This window comes from Protopterus annectens, chromosome 11.part0 (genome assembly GCF_019279795.1).
Source record: "Protopterus annectens isolate FY-2018-M chromosome 11.part0, PAN1.0, whole genome shotgun sequence".
NCBI lineage: Eukaryota > Metazoa > Chordata > Ceratodontiformes > Protopteridae > Protopterus > Protopterus annectens.
Genome location: NC_056745.1, coordinates 1211139096 through 1211156058, shown reverse-complemented (window position 1 = coordinate 1211156058; position 16963 = coordinate 1211139096). Strand labels below are relative to the sequence as shown.

The 16963-nt window shown below is 40.8% G+C and overlaps 1 protein-coding gene across 1 annotated transcript in view; it reads right to left on the bottom strand.

The window, feature by feature from the left end:
* The window catches only part of DENND6B (DENN domain containing 6B), a 1114433-nt gene that overhangs the window by 236750 nt on the left and 860720 nt on the right, over positions 1 to 16963 (bottom strand). Inside the window, exon 10 of the mRNA XM_044088568.1 lies at positions 2322 to 2444. Within this exon, the coding sequence (XP_043944503.1) occupies positions 2322 to 2444 (123 nt within the window). The remainder of the gene's footprint in view (positions 1 to 2321; positions 2445 to 16963) is intronic.

Here is a 16963-nt window from a genome sequence, read left to right as displayed (position 1 = left end):
GAAATTGCACTACAGTGAGGGTAAGGGTGCATTTCCCAATCCCCACTATAGTGCGATCTGCACCACAGTGTTGAAGCTGACAATAGCGACAGTTCACTCATGTCAGCTTCAACATTGTGGTGATCGAACTCTCAGTTCGAGAAAATGATTTTCACACATATTCGATTGTCTAAATGACAATCAAATATGTGATAGTAAACCATATATATATATATATATATATATATATATATACACACACATACATAACAGACACTCACAGATATACAGACACACACACACACACACACACACACACACACACACACACACACACACACACACACACACACACACACACAGAGTGGAAAAAAGTATAAAACACAAACACAATTTTAAATACAATATTATACCATAATACAAAACAATGCTCCCCCCTAACACTCCCTGGCCCTAACCTTATCCGTCGCAACCTGGACCCCCAACTCTATCTCAAAACCTACTTACTTCTACATATATTACCAAAGGAAATTGACGAAACAGCCTTTCATTCCATGTGACATTTGACAAAGCCAAATATGACCAAATGGTCATAATGAAATGTCCGTCAGGAAAGCAGTGTCCTTGATCAAATGTCCTACTCCTGTACTCGTATGCAAAAAAAAAAGATGCAACACCGCTTCTTTTTCTTATCATCAGTATATATACACACACACACACCCTACAGTACCAGAGTCATTTTAAACCTTTTCAGCTAACGACTGCACTCTTTACAAATGAAGATGTCTCTTGCAAACACAAGCCTGCTGTCACTATTTGTTATGTAGTTGCTTCATGTTACACTGCAAAAAATACTAATAAGTACATGGAGACAAAGCAGTGATGTATGCATTCTTTACAGTCCCCATTAGAAATGTGAGACCCAAAACTGCAAGCCCTGCAGCGCTGAAAAATAATGTACAACTTTTGCAACTTAACAGAGAAAGCAGTTTAAACTTTGTTACAATGTTAATGCATTTCTGCAGTGGATTATGCACCTTCTGTCATAGAGGACTGCACCCCATACCACTGGTGTTTATATACAACACCAGCACCAAGACTGATGTGCCTTGAAGGAGAGGGAATACTCTAAGGTACCTCAACTTCATATTTATTTCCCTATTCACAGTCACAGCCTCACAGTCCTGAAGTTCATAATTACAGTCTTTGGGATATCAACAGTCGCCCATTCTTAACTTAGCTGTTATACAGCTGACATGCTGGTACAGAGGGGGAAGGCTTATACACATCTGTAGATTCATTAATTGTGCATATGCTACAGCTTCAAAGCCATCTGTACTCCACCATACCGCTTGTGCTTCAGAAACCTTTAACACACTATGTACTGCTTCACTAACTTTCATATGCTCCCAGGTGTTAAAACTGTCCATAGAATGAGGGAAAAGGGTCAACTACTGGGAAAATATAGTGCAATTTAACCTAGCACAGATGATGCCAGTTATGTATTTTCTCGCTGTGTTTACAGATGCAAGGATCAACAGAAAGCTTTTCTTGAGACAGATGTTTCCTTTAATGCAACGATCTTGTTAAACCTTGTCATGCAGAGGTAGGGACTTACCATAGAGAAAAAGATTATACAATGCCCTTACTCTGATGAAAGACCACAAGGGACTCATTGCTGATACAGAGTAACCAGAGGGTCTAAGTTGCTAGGGTACCTTGTGACAGCCCTTACAAGGAGGGTTTGAGTTGTGCATATTTTAGCTTATTAGGGCTACTTCACAACAGACTGTAACAAATTTGCGACCCATACCCTCTGCCTTGATCTGTACTTCAAGGGCGCCCAAGTATAGGCTAGCCACTCAAGATGCTATAGGAAATAAATGTTGTTGCTACATCATTTGTGATAATGTTGTATGAAGAGGGTTTCACTTGTGTCCACGAACCAACCAGTAATAGCAGAGTAAGTAGATTCAATAATACAATATATTTGATTCAAGCATGTATTTCAGTCCAGTAAGTAATAGTGCAGATATAATTGCTACCTTTATTACTGAACTTTAAAAGAGGCAATAATTTATACAATTTGATTTCCAGTTGGCATTATGAAACCACCAAATATGCTGCATTGATTCAGTAAGAAAACAGAGAGCTACTACAAAGATAAATGTCATATGTGGGAAAAAAATTCTACACAACATAATCTCTCAGATCAAAATAGCAAGGTTTTAAAACACAACAGTCCAACTCTCAATAACTTAAAATCCCATTTTAAGGGAAACTGGTGCATCTGAAATGACTCACCTGGTCAGAAAACTGGTTCTACATGTGAAGTGACTCACCTGGTCAGTGCAAGAACAGTTTCTGAGGCAACGGTGGGAGAGATTGCCATAACAACCATTGGCTCTCCCAACAGCATCAGCTCCCACAGCATCTGAACGTGAATGAGAAGCGGCTGAAAGGACCTATGGATAGAAAGCACAAACTGTTTCAAACATAATCTAGCAAGTGTTACCAAGCTTCAATCAGTTGTTTCATAAATCACCCCTGAAGAACCAAGACTCAGTTTACAAGTACTACTGGTTTAACACAGCATGTTTTGTAAATACATAGTGACAGACAGTGATTCAGCAGATTAAATAAAGTTATCTGTTTTTCCTCAATGCACACTTTCATTCTCATACAATGCATCACTATATCAACCCCATTATAACTCTGTTCCTACCCTACTGACCTTCTAATGGATGTAAGACAAGGAAGAGATGCAAAGTCCAAAATTAACACCACTGGCAGTCAAACCACCACCTTCACCACTGTGCTTTTCAGGTTCCCAAAATCTCCTCCTAACATATGACAGTGCTGAACTGATACACATTAAATACTTAGCACATGGGCATGAGCACAAAAGTAAGCAAAAAAAAAATAATTATCTGCAGACTACAAATTTATATGTCTAGTTTGGCATACTAAACTGTGCAATTCTTATCTGTATTCATTAGGAAAATCACATTAAGAAAGAAGATAGATATAAGAAAGGAAGATAAAAAGAGCAAGGGTTACTTAGGGACCATAGACAAGTTAACAGAGATGTTAATATTTAAAATGCTGCATCAAAATGACAGAGGAGGCAGAGGAACAGAGGCAGATATTGTAGCTGAGGTGAGTGTGTCAGACCTGAAATGCAGCAGCTTTATTTCGGTAAAATCTTCCATAAGAATGATTCTTAGTGCCTCACCTGGGGCAAGTTCATAAGTTCATAGGTTGGTACTAGGCTATCGGCCCTAGGGCCTATACAAGCCTAGCCATAACAATTCCCTGGCTATTTCTTCCCACAGTATTTACTTCCCTGGACCCCTGTCTAGCAGGGCAACTGACGTGATCCTCGGGGTAAATTTCCTATCTCCCATCCAATCATCAAGGTTCCTTTTAAAGAGGGCCAAAGAGGCGCTCTGCTTGTCATGTATGGGAAGTCTATTCCAGAGTCTAGGGAGTCTCTGGGTCAGGAACCTATCCCTCCAGCATGTTTTGTTCATTGTGATGACAAGGTTTAGATCCCTGGAGCGTGTGTCTTTGAGGGATTGGGATTTCTTTAAGTGTAGCATGTCCAACAGCTTTGGGTTTGACATGGCCTTGTATGTTAAGCAGAGATCACCTCTGAGTAGACAATATGCGACAGAGTATAGGTGGAGTTTTTTTTAGATGGTCAGCATAGGGCATCTGCTTTAGGCCTGTGATTCTTTTAGTGAGGTATTGCTGCAGCCTTTCCAGTTGTTGCAGATGTCTTGAGAGGTACAAACCAAACGGGGCGTTGTATTCTGTAATGGGTCTAATAAGAGATGAGTACAGTGGGGCAATGGCCTCCTTTTTTCTGGATGAAAAGCCATTGGTGATGAGGTGTGCCACATAGAAGGATTTCCAGACAGTTGTGGCGATGTGATTATTGAAGGTGAGACCACTGTCCACTTGTGTCCCTAGATCTCTTATCACACTTTTGGTGTTTAGTGTACTGCCATCTATGTGGAAATTCATGGGTACATGTTTTTTCCCAGAGGTGATAACTATACATCTGTTTCTGTAAGGCCCTTTTGCAGAATATCCACATCATTTGGGGAATTCAATAATGGCTGCCAGTTTGCAGTCATCTGAGAACTTTGTTAGCCAGAGCCCTTAGTGTTGGCCTGTACTTCGGTGAAGTAGATGCCAAACAAGAGCAGTCCCAGGACTGAATACTGAGGTACTCCACTTGTCTGGAGCTGGATTTGGAGTCGGCTACTTTTACAGTCTGGGTTCTGTCAGTAAGCCAGTTGACAACCCACTGAGTAACGTAGGGATTAATGCCCAGCTTAGCAGGTTTATCTATGATTCCAGAGTGGGGTATGGTGTCGAAGGCCTTGGGAAGTCCAGATAGGCTGTGTGGACCACCTTACCCTTGTTCACGGCTCTGGAGACTGATTCAAAGAAGTCAATCAGGTTCAGGAGACAAGATCGGCCCTTCACGAACCCAAACTGCATGGGATCCAGTGTTTGAAGGTTGCCAATGTCTTTGTTTATATGTTTCATGATAACACGTTCCATGGCCTTGCAGATCAGGCTCATCAGACTGATGGGACAGTAGTTCCCGGGATCCAAGGTTGATCCCCCCTTGTGGAGTGGGATAACTGTAGCTGTGCGCCACTCAGTGGGCACGAAGCCTGAGGTGAGGCTATGATTAAACATGACACTTAAGTGAGGTGCCAGTTAATTTTGTAGTTCATGTAGTACACAACCTGGGATGTCGTCTGGTCCCATGAATGCTGTATTCTTAGCTTTGGAGAGTGCATTTTTTACCTGTGTGGCTGTTATTACTGGAATCTGGCAATCTTTCAGTATTAAGCTGGGCCCTTTAGGGGGTGAAAGAGGGGTGATGTTTGCACGGAATCGATCTGCCAGGATATTGGCAATATCCTTGGTATCAGTATATTTAATGCCATTCTGTTGTAGCTTAGAGCAGATCTGAGCATTGCCATTTAGATTCTTGACATAGCTATAGAATGCCTTGTGGTTGTCTTTGGAATCTTTGGCAATTTTATTTTCGTAACTAGCTTTGGAGAATTTTATGAGGGTTCTCAGCTTCTTACTGAGGCTGATAAGGGAGTTTTTTTATATCCTGGGATTTTCCGCTTTTCTGTAACAGTTTCTTCCTTTTGTTGTAAAGTTTGTTTATGGCAAGGGACCAACAGATTGGCTTCCTTTTTTGGAGGAGAGCATCTTGGTTCCATTTGGGATGGCACGATTCATGCACGAGTGGATGTGCTCGTACAGTGCCTTAGTGTAGGATTCAGCAGTCGAACTTTCAGTTCCCGTCTGCAAGGGTGTCATGAAGTTTGTCACTTCTGACTTGAGTAGCATGAAGTTGGCTTTGGAGAAGTTTTTTACGGAGGTTTCCTTACTGGGGGGTGGGGGTGGGATGTGGATGTCAAGGGTGATTAGCTTATGGTCAGACCTGACAAACGAGGGAGGTGACCATAGGTGTGGAGCATCAATTTCCCATGTTGGTAATGACCAGGTCTAGGATATTGGAACCCCTGGTGGGACTAAGGATTAGTTGATCCAGGGTATTGGAACTTATGAATTCCAAGAACCGTTGGGCAAAGGTGTTGGTACATGAGTAGTTTTCCCAGTTAATGGCAGAGTAGTTGAAATCACCCAGTATTAGGGAGTTTGGTTGTATCTTAATATTTTCAAGTATGGTTAGAAAGGTTTAGTGAGAATCTTGGGGCATGGTGGGGGATCTGCAGCAAGCTACAATTTGGATTGCAGTCTTACCTAGTGTTAGTTGCACCTGGAAAATTTCAGACGAATTGTGTTGGGCAACTAGCCTGGTGTTGTGAATATCCTTGGTGAATATGGACACTCCTCCACCTTTAGTGTTTCGGTCCTAGTTTGATGGCCGAAAAGTGTGGTAAGAGTTGTAGCCTGGTATTGCAGGGGAAGTCTCTGGAGCCTTGAACCAGGTCTCAGTTACTGCACAGACATCGATGTTCTCCATTTTAGGAGTGCCTTGAGAGAGTGCACTTTGAGGTTTAGACTTCTAGCATTGAGTAGCATTACCTTCAGATTTTGCATGCTTGTACCTGTTATGGTGGTGGTTCTGTCCTTTGAACTTTGCCTAAAAAAGGCACTATAGGGGTGGCAAGAGCCTTAGCCAGTAACCTGAATCCCAGGAGCAACAGGTGCAGACCATCTCTGGCAAAGCATCGTGCTCTGTTGATCATGTCATCCCAGACAGATACTGGATCCCCTTTGAATGACACAGCCAATTGTTGAAGTCAATCATTTTGTCCTTATACTGTGGTATCATTCTGGGTGAAGGCAGCATGCTACTCAGGGCTAGGGTCATACCTGCCTAGGCCACATGATCCGAGAGCTCTTCCATGTCTCTTTTCATGCAGTCCAGGGAGGTATGTCTCAAGTCATTCACAGTCACAGAGATTGACAGAGTCATACTTGGAGTGACTTGAGTGCATGCGTTATGTGGCAGATCCTGGCACCCGACAGGCAGCTGACTATAATTTTCTCTTTGTTCAGCCTGGTGAGTGGGACATCAGTGTGCCTGACTATAGAGTCACCTATGCCTAAAGTGTTGGGAATGCTGTCTTGCCTTAGGGGCTGTTGTTGGGTGGCACACTGGTGTTGTGACACTTTGGTTGCGATTGGTGTTTGTTTGCATTTCAGCTTTGGAGGTCCTTGTTGCTTGGGCAGGTTAATGTTAAGGGCCACCATATATGTGGGTTTAGTTTTGCTATGTGTGGGTGTTGGTGGTGTGGGTTAAGAAGGGTTATGTGTTGCTTGAGGTGTAGTGTGGGTGCTAACCTTCTCCTCTTGACTGTCTAGCACAATCTTGGGTGGAGAGAGTTTTGCTTCCTGTTTGGCTATGTAAGTGCATCTCTCGCAAGTTGTATTGTTGGGTGGTAGGAGAACAGGGTTGTCTGTGTACATGAGGCACTTGCTGCATTGCCCCAGTATTTCCCAGATTCACCAGGTGGACAGGAGAAATCACCAGAAGCTGACTCTTGGACATGCCTGGTTTGGTGCTTTTTTTTGTAAAGTACAAGAGTTGTTTTCCCTTACCTTAGCAAAGTACTTTGCAGTTATAGGCTGTTTATTCCCTACAATTAATTTCTCCTTACTTGTGAAATGGAATAGTATCTGCCTTTCTAAAACCCAAGGTACAGTATTTCAGCTCTAATGGGAGGGGCTGATCTTATATCTAGCACTCTCTAAAGGGGCTAAAACCTATTTTAGAAATGAAAGTAGGTGGCTGTCTGTAGAAAAGTGATCATTATACCATAAGATTCATTATAACTGTTGCTTTACAACCCATTTCTACAAGTTGGACCAGTTATAACATGGTGAGGCAGTACTTAACACAGACTTATTACATGGAACTGGAAGGAAGTGCGGATTTAGAGGAATAACACAGACTATTGAGAACTCTTGTCTCACAGGCAAATATACCACTTCAAAAAGCTCATCAAGAAATAAAAAATGTAATTCTCAAAAATGGCTTAGAAAGTTAGGAAGTGGAGACACCTAGAAAATATAAAGAAACTCAAAACAGAACAAGAAATGAAAAGTGTCACCTGAAAAAGGAAGCAATAAAAACAGTAGCAAGATCAATGACCCTCAATGAAGAAAATGTAAAAACACTGTTAGGAAGGTGAGATAAAACATTCTATACTTTAAAGAGTACAGGAAAGCAGAGGAGAGATGCTGTGCTTTTACAAAGGAAAGGGAGACTGAATACACAGTGAAAAAAAATAAACAAATAATAAATTAATTCATCTGCACAGTTTTAACAGATATTATAGACAACAGAAAAGTTCCAGTTGAGGAACCAGCCAGAGGCTTTTTCATAAATAAAAGAATAATGGAGTAATTACTAAAACAGGGTGCATGTGAAGCTATGTGAGCAAACAGTATTTACTTCAAACTCAAAGGGAACTAAGTAAGGAACCAGTGAATCCACTGACAAAACTCTTGACAAAGAATCGAACTGTACCTTGGATTTTAGAAAGGCAGATACTATTCCATTTCACAAGTAAGAAGAAAAGATAGAGGTGAAAAACCACACCAGTCAACTTGACCTCTACCACATAAAAAATCATGGTATTTCTTCTGAAGGAAACCATTACTTTAAGGTTAGGGTAATGAATGAGTTATTATGAAAAAGATTTAAAATTAACACCAGTAATCAGAAAAAAATGCTGCCAAAACAGCTTTCACTGAACTTTTCTCCTCTGGTTACTATGTTAATTAACTTAAGTACTATAGATAAATAAGGTGTTCTTGACATCTAAAAAGAGCCCCAGATTCTTACACTCTTTGAAGTAACCCAAAGTGAAAAACTATCACCCAAGCAATGCCTTTAGGCAATTGCTAGCAGACATGACTGAAAAAGTAGTTCATGGACAACTATCCCTTTATCTTCATCTACAATGCAAACTGTCTCAAAGTGAGCAAGGATTTAGATCAGCAAATGGTACACACACAGCCATAGTGAAATGAGCTAGACACACTGCCACAAGCTTAGATACAGGACAGCATACTGTAATAAGGTTCTTAGGCTTTTCAAAAGCCTTTCTACTTATCACCCATAACACCCAATCCATAGGATCAGTGAAGATGGATGCGACCTTAACTCATTAAGTTAGTTCTCCTGCTACTCACATGAAGGAAAACAGGCCGTTTCCTGGCAAAATCCCCTGTCAGGCTCTTTCCAGTCTAATACAGGAGTTCCTGCAAGATCAGTATTTGGCCCACAACTTTTTTCACTATATACAAGTAAGATGCACCTGCACTCCAAAGGGATTCAGCCAATACAACATGCTAATGACTCCTTACTCATTCATAGTGCAGATACATAAAACAAACTGATAAATGAGTCCCAGTTAAGTTTTATTGAGATAACAACTTCAATAAGCAATAACTGATGCATAAAAAAAAAAAAGACAAAGGTGATATGTTCTGGCAAAAATGGTTCATTTTCAACCAACAATACAGCTTATAAAGATGTTATGGGAAATACTAGACACATAGAATAAGGGAATTGTTAGAAATACCTGGGTAGTCTCTTATCTAAAAGGTCTCACTTTCACAAATGTAAACTGGGTGGCCTTTAAAAAATAAAATCCTTTCCAACAGATGAAACAAGAACATGCTATTCCAGTAACGTCTGTACTGCATCAGTGGAATGGACAGTCAGTAAAGCATTCTGATTGCTAAACTCAGCTATGCACGCAACAGGCTCACTAGGTTGGATGGAAACATTTCCTCAGCCTGCCACTATCCCCCTACCATTCAAAAAATAAATCAATGACATACAGACTGAGATAGATCATTATAAGAACATTTATTTACATTTAGAATGTTTTATGGATATCAATGACCACGTACGTCCAGCCTCTTAACATGCCACAAGACCAGCAAGAAGCTAAAATCTACAAGCCAAAAGTTTTTATTTTCCTTACGTTCATACCAAAGTTGTAGATAAACCTCTGTCTTCTACTGAGAACATTAGAAAATCAGCCAGAATTTAAACATTCAATTAAACAATATTCTTCTAAACATTAACAGTTTCTTTTCCTTCTCATTATTCTTAGATGCTTCTTTGCATTTTTCTACAATGTTTTGTGAATTCCATCTCTGACATTGCCTAGACATTGGTTTCACCATCTCTGCACTTAAAGGAGAACTGCACCCACAGACTCAAAAAACATATTTTTTCGTCATGTTTTGAAGATTCCTGCAGTTTCTGGGACTATGTTGTTGTTTGTCTTTTTGGCTTTTCCCGGTTAGGGGTTGCCACAGTGGAACTCCGGTCTGCTAATGATTGGCAGTCGATTTTTATGGTGCCGAGTTGCCAGCCTGACACCCAACTTTCAGCGAAGGCACGCCCATTCACGCATGTCTTTCAGAGGCCACTCGACCATGGGGAGGACATGCTGCAGACTCCACAGAGATGGCACTTCAGATGAGAATCGAACAGGAGAACCTCTTGCTGTGAGGTAACAATGCTACCGCTGTACCACCATGGATATATCCCAAGTGGTCAAGCACTGAAATTACATATAAAAATATTTTAAAAATATAAAAATATTTAAAAAAAAACTGTAGAAATCCAAAAATTGAAACACCAAACCACGAACAATAACAGATCAAGACAGAAACCAGGAATCTTCACGAAATGTATTCCAAATTTATTTCAAAGACAAGTAACTCCGCCGTCGATTGCAATAACCATAAAAACAGACAGCACAAATTTCAGTTGAGCGCGCTTTCTCCTTGTTACAATAACAAAGCTTCTTCAGAACTAAAAAATCCTCCATAACCTTTCCTCTTATATATTGCAAGCAATCAATACACTAATTGCATCTAATTACATTTGCTGCTCATCTTAAAGCAATACATTGCTATACAAGCTTAAATGCTATTAAAAAAAGTATTGCATGTAAAAATGTGTTAATATATCTGCAATTATATACAAGAATACACAAGTTTAAAAAGTTTTTCTCCCAATAAGTGAAGAAATGCATGTGCGTGTATATAAAGATATACTTTTTTAACTAAATAGACATCTCTAACTACAGTTTTCAAAATATTTTTATATGTAATTTCAGTGTTTGACCACATGGGATCTAGCATCTTGAAGTGATTTTGATTGTCGCCTCTTCCTGTATGTATCCCACAATGCAGTGTTTGTCTTTAAAACATTACATCACACAGGCAAATTTGTTCCAAAACTGCTGTCACTGCATTGATTTTACATGCATACGCTACTTTCTTTTAGTCAGTATGTTTGAAGTATTATTTCTGTTGAATGACTGCTTAAAACACAAACAGTGATGTCACAGAACAGACTTTCAAACTGCTTTATACTGTTTCATCTTTTTTGAGTAGCTGATCTGCAATCTTTAGTGATGCCTGAAATGTAATCATGTAGCTCATCTCCCCTCCCCTTTCACCCTTCATCTCCCCAGGTCTGAGAGTTTTAAAGGTAATTTGAGCTGTTAGCTGCTGTGATTGACAGGTCAGAGCAGGGTAGATGAATCATGTACTGTTTCCTTGTTCTTACCTTTCCTTACTGACAGCATGATGGTTATTTTTGCTGCACCACTGCCCTCTTCCTGTTCTGAAATTGTAATCCATGCTCCTTAGTAAGTGGAAATGCACTGCTTGGCAAACTATATGACTCCCAATGTTAGGATTTCCTATTAAATCAAAAGCCTTGTGAAACTTGTATATAATTTCTTTCTATCATTTTTCAAGCATGCAGAAACTCCTCACTGACACCTAAATGAAAAATTTCCCTTAATGACCCATACAAGTACATTGTCCATGTATGTGAAAACACTTCACTGACACAAAATAAATAATTTCCTCCAATGACCTCTTCAGTGGTATGTCCATGTATGCACAAACACCAAAATGAGCATTTCCCCCAAATGACCCATTCATTAGTATGTCCATGTATGCAAAAGCATTGTACTGAAACCAAAATGAACAATTTACCACAATGAGACACTCAGCAGTTTGTCCATGTGTGCAAAAACACTTAATTGACAGCAAAATGAAACATTTTCTCCAGTGAATCCTCTAGTAGTTTGCACAGTGTATGCTCAACAACTTAAATGACAAAAAAAGAAACATTTCCCCCCAATTATACCTTCAGTAGTTTGTCCATGCATGCACAAGTTCCTCACAGACACCAAAATGAAACCCCCCCCAATGACCGCACCAGTAGTCTGCCCACATATGCAACTGACACCAAAATTAACCCTTTAACCTGACCCTTTCAGTGTTTTTCCATGTATTCATAAACATTCAAATGACATCAAAATGAAACCCTTCCCCGAACAACCACTTCAGCAGTTTGCCCTTGTATGCACTGTCAGTTGACACAAAAAATGAAACATTTCCCCCCAACAACACCTCCAGTAGTTCCCCCAAATGACCCAATCAGCAGATTGGCTATGAATGCAAAAGCAATTCACTAACAAAGAAACGAAAATTAAAGATTTACCTAATCAGTAGTCTGTCTGTGTATGCAAAAGCACTTAACTGATATCAACATAGGTTCATAGTTGTTTACTAGGTTGACGACCACAAAGGCCTTTTTAAGCTTAGCAATGCATCTCAAATCTCTGACAAGTTCTGGTACCCTTGATGAAAGATTTACTCCAACTCAGTTGTTTAGCCATGTATGAAAAAGCACTTCACTGACAAAGAAATTAAAGAATAACCTCAACGGCACCATCAGTAGTTTGTTCACATATGCACAACCACTCAAATGACACCAAAATGAAACCTTTCCCCCAATGGCCTCCCAGGAGTTTGTCAATGTATGCACACACACCAAAATAAAATATTTCCCCAAAATGACCCCTTCAGTATTTTGTTCTTTTATACAAAACTACTTTACCTACATCAAAATTAATAATTTCCTGTGTGATTCCTTCAGTGGTATGTTCATGTATGCACAAAAAAAACAAAATGAAACCTTGACCCCAACAACCATGTCACTGACACAAAAATGAATAATTTTCCAAATGACCCGTTCAGTAGTTTGTCCCAGTATGCACAAGCACTTCACTGATATTTCCCCAAGTGATCTCTTCAGTGGTATGTCCATGTATGCACAAACAACAAAATTAACCCCTTCGTTACTACATCCTTGTATGCACAAGCACTTCACTAACACTAAAATTAAAAATTTCCTCCAACACTTCCAGCAGTTGCCCCTGTATGTAAAAGCACTTCACTGATGTCAAAATTAAACATTTCCCTCAAATACCCATCCAGTAGTTTGTGCATTTACACAGACTCTTAAATGACATCCAATGACATGAGTTTCTGGTTAAAGGCTTATTGTGCCTGTTTATTTGAACAGTTTCTTACTGAAATTGGTATGCCTTGTTTGCTGTAGCATAGACTAAATTCAGACCTGCTGAATCTAGCTTTGTTTGTATAAACTGAGCTCTAATCCAGACCATTTTTTTGGAGAAGGTTCCCCTGCACCCTAGTGGCAGGAGTGTGCAGTTAGAACTTGTCTGATTGAAGACTATTGGAATGGGGCTCAGTTTTTAGCTTTTTATTGGTTAATTGGTTTAAATTAGTTTGCTCATTTGCTACTGTTATATTAAAATAAATAAATAAATAACATAAATAAATAAATAAATACACTTTATGCATTGCCACTTAGCTAGGGTTAAACTATTCCTGGCATCATAAAGTCTGCTCTTCAAATTTTCACTTAGAACTAGCCAGTTTTCAGTTTTAGCACTCAAATATGTTTCTTTGAGCTCTGCACTTGTTCAGAACTTGTTGTAAGCACTAAATAAGCTACAAATTACTATGGTATTCAACTTTCCTCATTTGTCTAGAGGAAAACAGTTTTTACTATTAATAAATAAGCACCAATCCAGGGTCAGCCCCCAGTGTTTTCTCCTGTCCACCTAATGAATCTGGGCATCTTGGGGCAATGCAGCAATTGCTTCATGTACACAGACAACCCTCTCCTCCTACCACCCAACACTACAACCTGTGAGAGATGCACTTATATAGCCAAACTGGAAGCAAAGCTCTCTTCACCCAAGACTGGCCTAGACAGTCAAGATGAGAAGGTAAACACTTGCACCACACCACACTCATCACATAGTCCCTCAAAACCTACACCACCAAAACACATACATAGAAACACAAAACATACACCTACATTCATGGAGGCTCTCACTAACAATCTGCTCAAGCAACAGAGACCTCCAAAGCAGAAACGCAAGCAACCTCTACCCCCAATACAACCCAAATGACACATAGCCCATAAACTCAGTGTGCCACTCAACTACAGCCCATAAGGCATATCAACGTACCCAACATTCTAGTCATAGGTGACTCTATAGTCAGGCACAATGATTTTCCACTCACTAGGCTAAACAAAGAGAAAGTTACTGTCAGATGCCTGTCGGGTGCCAGGATCCGCCACATAATGCATGCACTCAGGCCACTCCACAACAAGTACAAATATGACTCTATCATTATCCATGTTGGTGTGAATGACCTGAGACATACCTCTCTGGACAAAATGAAAAAAGACATGGAGGAGCTCTCTGATCTTGTAGCCCTGGCAGGTATGACCCTAGCCCTGAGTAGTATCCTGTCATCATCCAAAATGATACCACAGTACAAGGACAAAATGACTGACTTCAACAACTGGCTAAGCTTCTGGTGTCATTCTAAGGGGATCCAACATCTGTCTGTCTGGGATGACATGAGCAACAGATCACGATGCTTTGCCAATGATGGCCTGCACCTATCTCCTTTGGGATTCCAGATACTGGCTAAGGCTTTTGCCACCCCTATAGTGCCTTTTTTAGGCAAGGTTCAAATGACAAATTCAACATCGTAACAGGTACAAGCAAGCAAAATCTGAGGATAATGCTACTTCAATGCTAGAAGTCTAAACCTCAAAATGCATTCACTTGAGGCACGCCTTAAAATGGAAAACATCGACATCTGTGCAGTAACAGAGACCTGGTTCAAGGCTCCAGAGACCACCCCTGCATTACCAGGCTGTAATTCACACCACACCTTTCAGCCACCTAACCTGGATCGAAACACTAAAGACGGAGGTGTGTGTATATTCATTAAGGATATCCACACCTCCAGGCTAGTTGCTCAGCATAATGCATCAGAGATTATCCAAGTGCAACTAACTATAGGCAAGACCGCAATCCAAATTGTAACTTGCTACAGATCCCCCACCTTGCCTCAGGATTCCCACTCCTCATTTCTTGATACACTGAAAATATTAGGTACAACCCAACACGCTAATAATGGGAAATTTCAACTACACTACCATTAACTGGGAAAACTACTCATGTACCAACTCTTTTGCTCAACATTTTCTGGAATTCATAAATTCCAATGCCTTGGATCAACTTACCCACACCCTCACTAGGGGCAGCAATATGCTACACCTGGTCATTACCAACATGGGCGACCGGTGTTCCACACCAGAGGTCAATTCTTCGTTGGTCATATCCGACCACAAGCTAATCTCCCTAGACATCCACATCCTGCCCCCACCCCCATTTGGGAAACCTGTAAAAACATTTCTCCAAAGCCAACTTCAAGCTTCTTTAAGACAGAAGTGGCAAACTTCACGACATCCACACAGATGGACAATAGAGGTACGACTGCTGAATCCTACACAAATGCACTTTATAAACACTTACATGAGTGCATGGATCATGCTATCTCTCACAGAACCAAGATGCTATCCTTCAAAAAAAGGAAGCAATCTGGTGGTCCCCTGCCATAAACAATCTCTACAACAGAAGAAAGAAACTGTTGCAAAAAAGAGTAAAATCCTATGATTGGAGGAACTCTCTGGTCAGACTCAGTAAGAAGCTGAGATCCCTCATAAAATCCTACAAAGCTAGTTACGAAAACAAAATCACCACTGATTCTAAAGACAACCACAAAGCATTCTATAGCTATGTCAAGAATCTCAATGGCAACACTCAGATCTGCTCTGAGATACAGCACAATGGCAATAAATATACAGAACCAACTGATACTGCCAACATCCTGACAGATAGGTTCAGTACTAACTTTAACCCCCTCTCACACCCTAAAGGGCCTATCTCTATACCGGAAGAATGCAAAGTTCCTGTAATCACGGCTGCACAGGTAAAAAAACACACTCTCCAAAGTCAAGAACACAGCATCCATGGGACCTGACAACATCCCAGGCTGCGTTCAACATGCACTACAGAATGAACTGGCACCCCACCTCAGCACCATGTTCAGTCATAGCCTCACCTCAGGCTTTGTGCCCACTGAATGTCTCACAGCAACGGTTATCCCACTCCATAAAGGGGGAGCCACCATGGACCCCAGGAACTACCGCCCCATTAGCCTGACAAGTCTGGTCTGCAAGGCCATGGAAAGTATCATCATGGAACTTATAAACAAAGACACTGGCAATCTCCAAACTCTGGACCCCGCCCAGTTCGGGTTTGTAAAAGGCAGATCATGCCTCCTAAACCTGATAGACTTCTTTGAAGCAGTCACCAAAGCCATAGACAAGGGTAAGTTGGTTCACACAGCCTATCTAGATCTCGCCAAGGCTTTTGACACCATCCCCCACTCTGGAATTATAGATAAACTCACTAAACTAGGTATAAATCACTATGTCACAAAATGGGGTTGCCAAATGGCTCGCTGACAGAACCCACACAGTGAAAGTAGCAGACTCCAAATCCAACTTCAGACCAGTGACAAGTGGAGTACCTCAGGGTTCAGTCCTGGGTCCTCTCCTGTTTGGTATCTACTTTTCTGAAGTACAGGCTAACACAGAAGGTCTTTGGTTAACAAAGTTTGCACATGACTGCAAACTAGGAGCCATAATCGAAACTCCTAGTGATGTGAACATCCTACAAAAGGGCGTCACTGAGACAGATGCCTGGTGTTAAAGCCATGGCCTCAATCTCAATGCCAAAAAGTGCACCGTCATCCCCTTTGGTAAAAACTATGTATCCTTGAGCTACCACATAGGCGGTAGTCTACGTAACACCAAAATTGTGATGAGACCTTGGGACACAGATGGACAATAGTCTCTCCTTTGATAATCACATTGCCACAGTAGTCAGGAAATCCTTCTACGTGGCACACCTCATCGCAAAAGGTTTCTCATCCAGGAAATAAAGAGGTCATTGTTCCCCTCTACTTATCACTCATTAGACTCACAAAGAGGATTACCGGCCTCAAACAGATGCCCTACGCAGACCATCTTAAAAAACTCCAGCTTCACTCCATCGCATATTGCCTACTCAGGGACGATCTCTGCCTAACATACAAAGCTATGTCAAACCCAGAGCTGTTGGACATACTCCACTTAAAGAAATCCCAATCCCTTCGAGCTACACACTCTAGGGACCTAAAC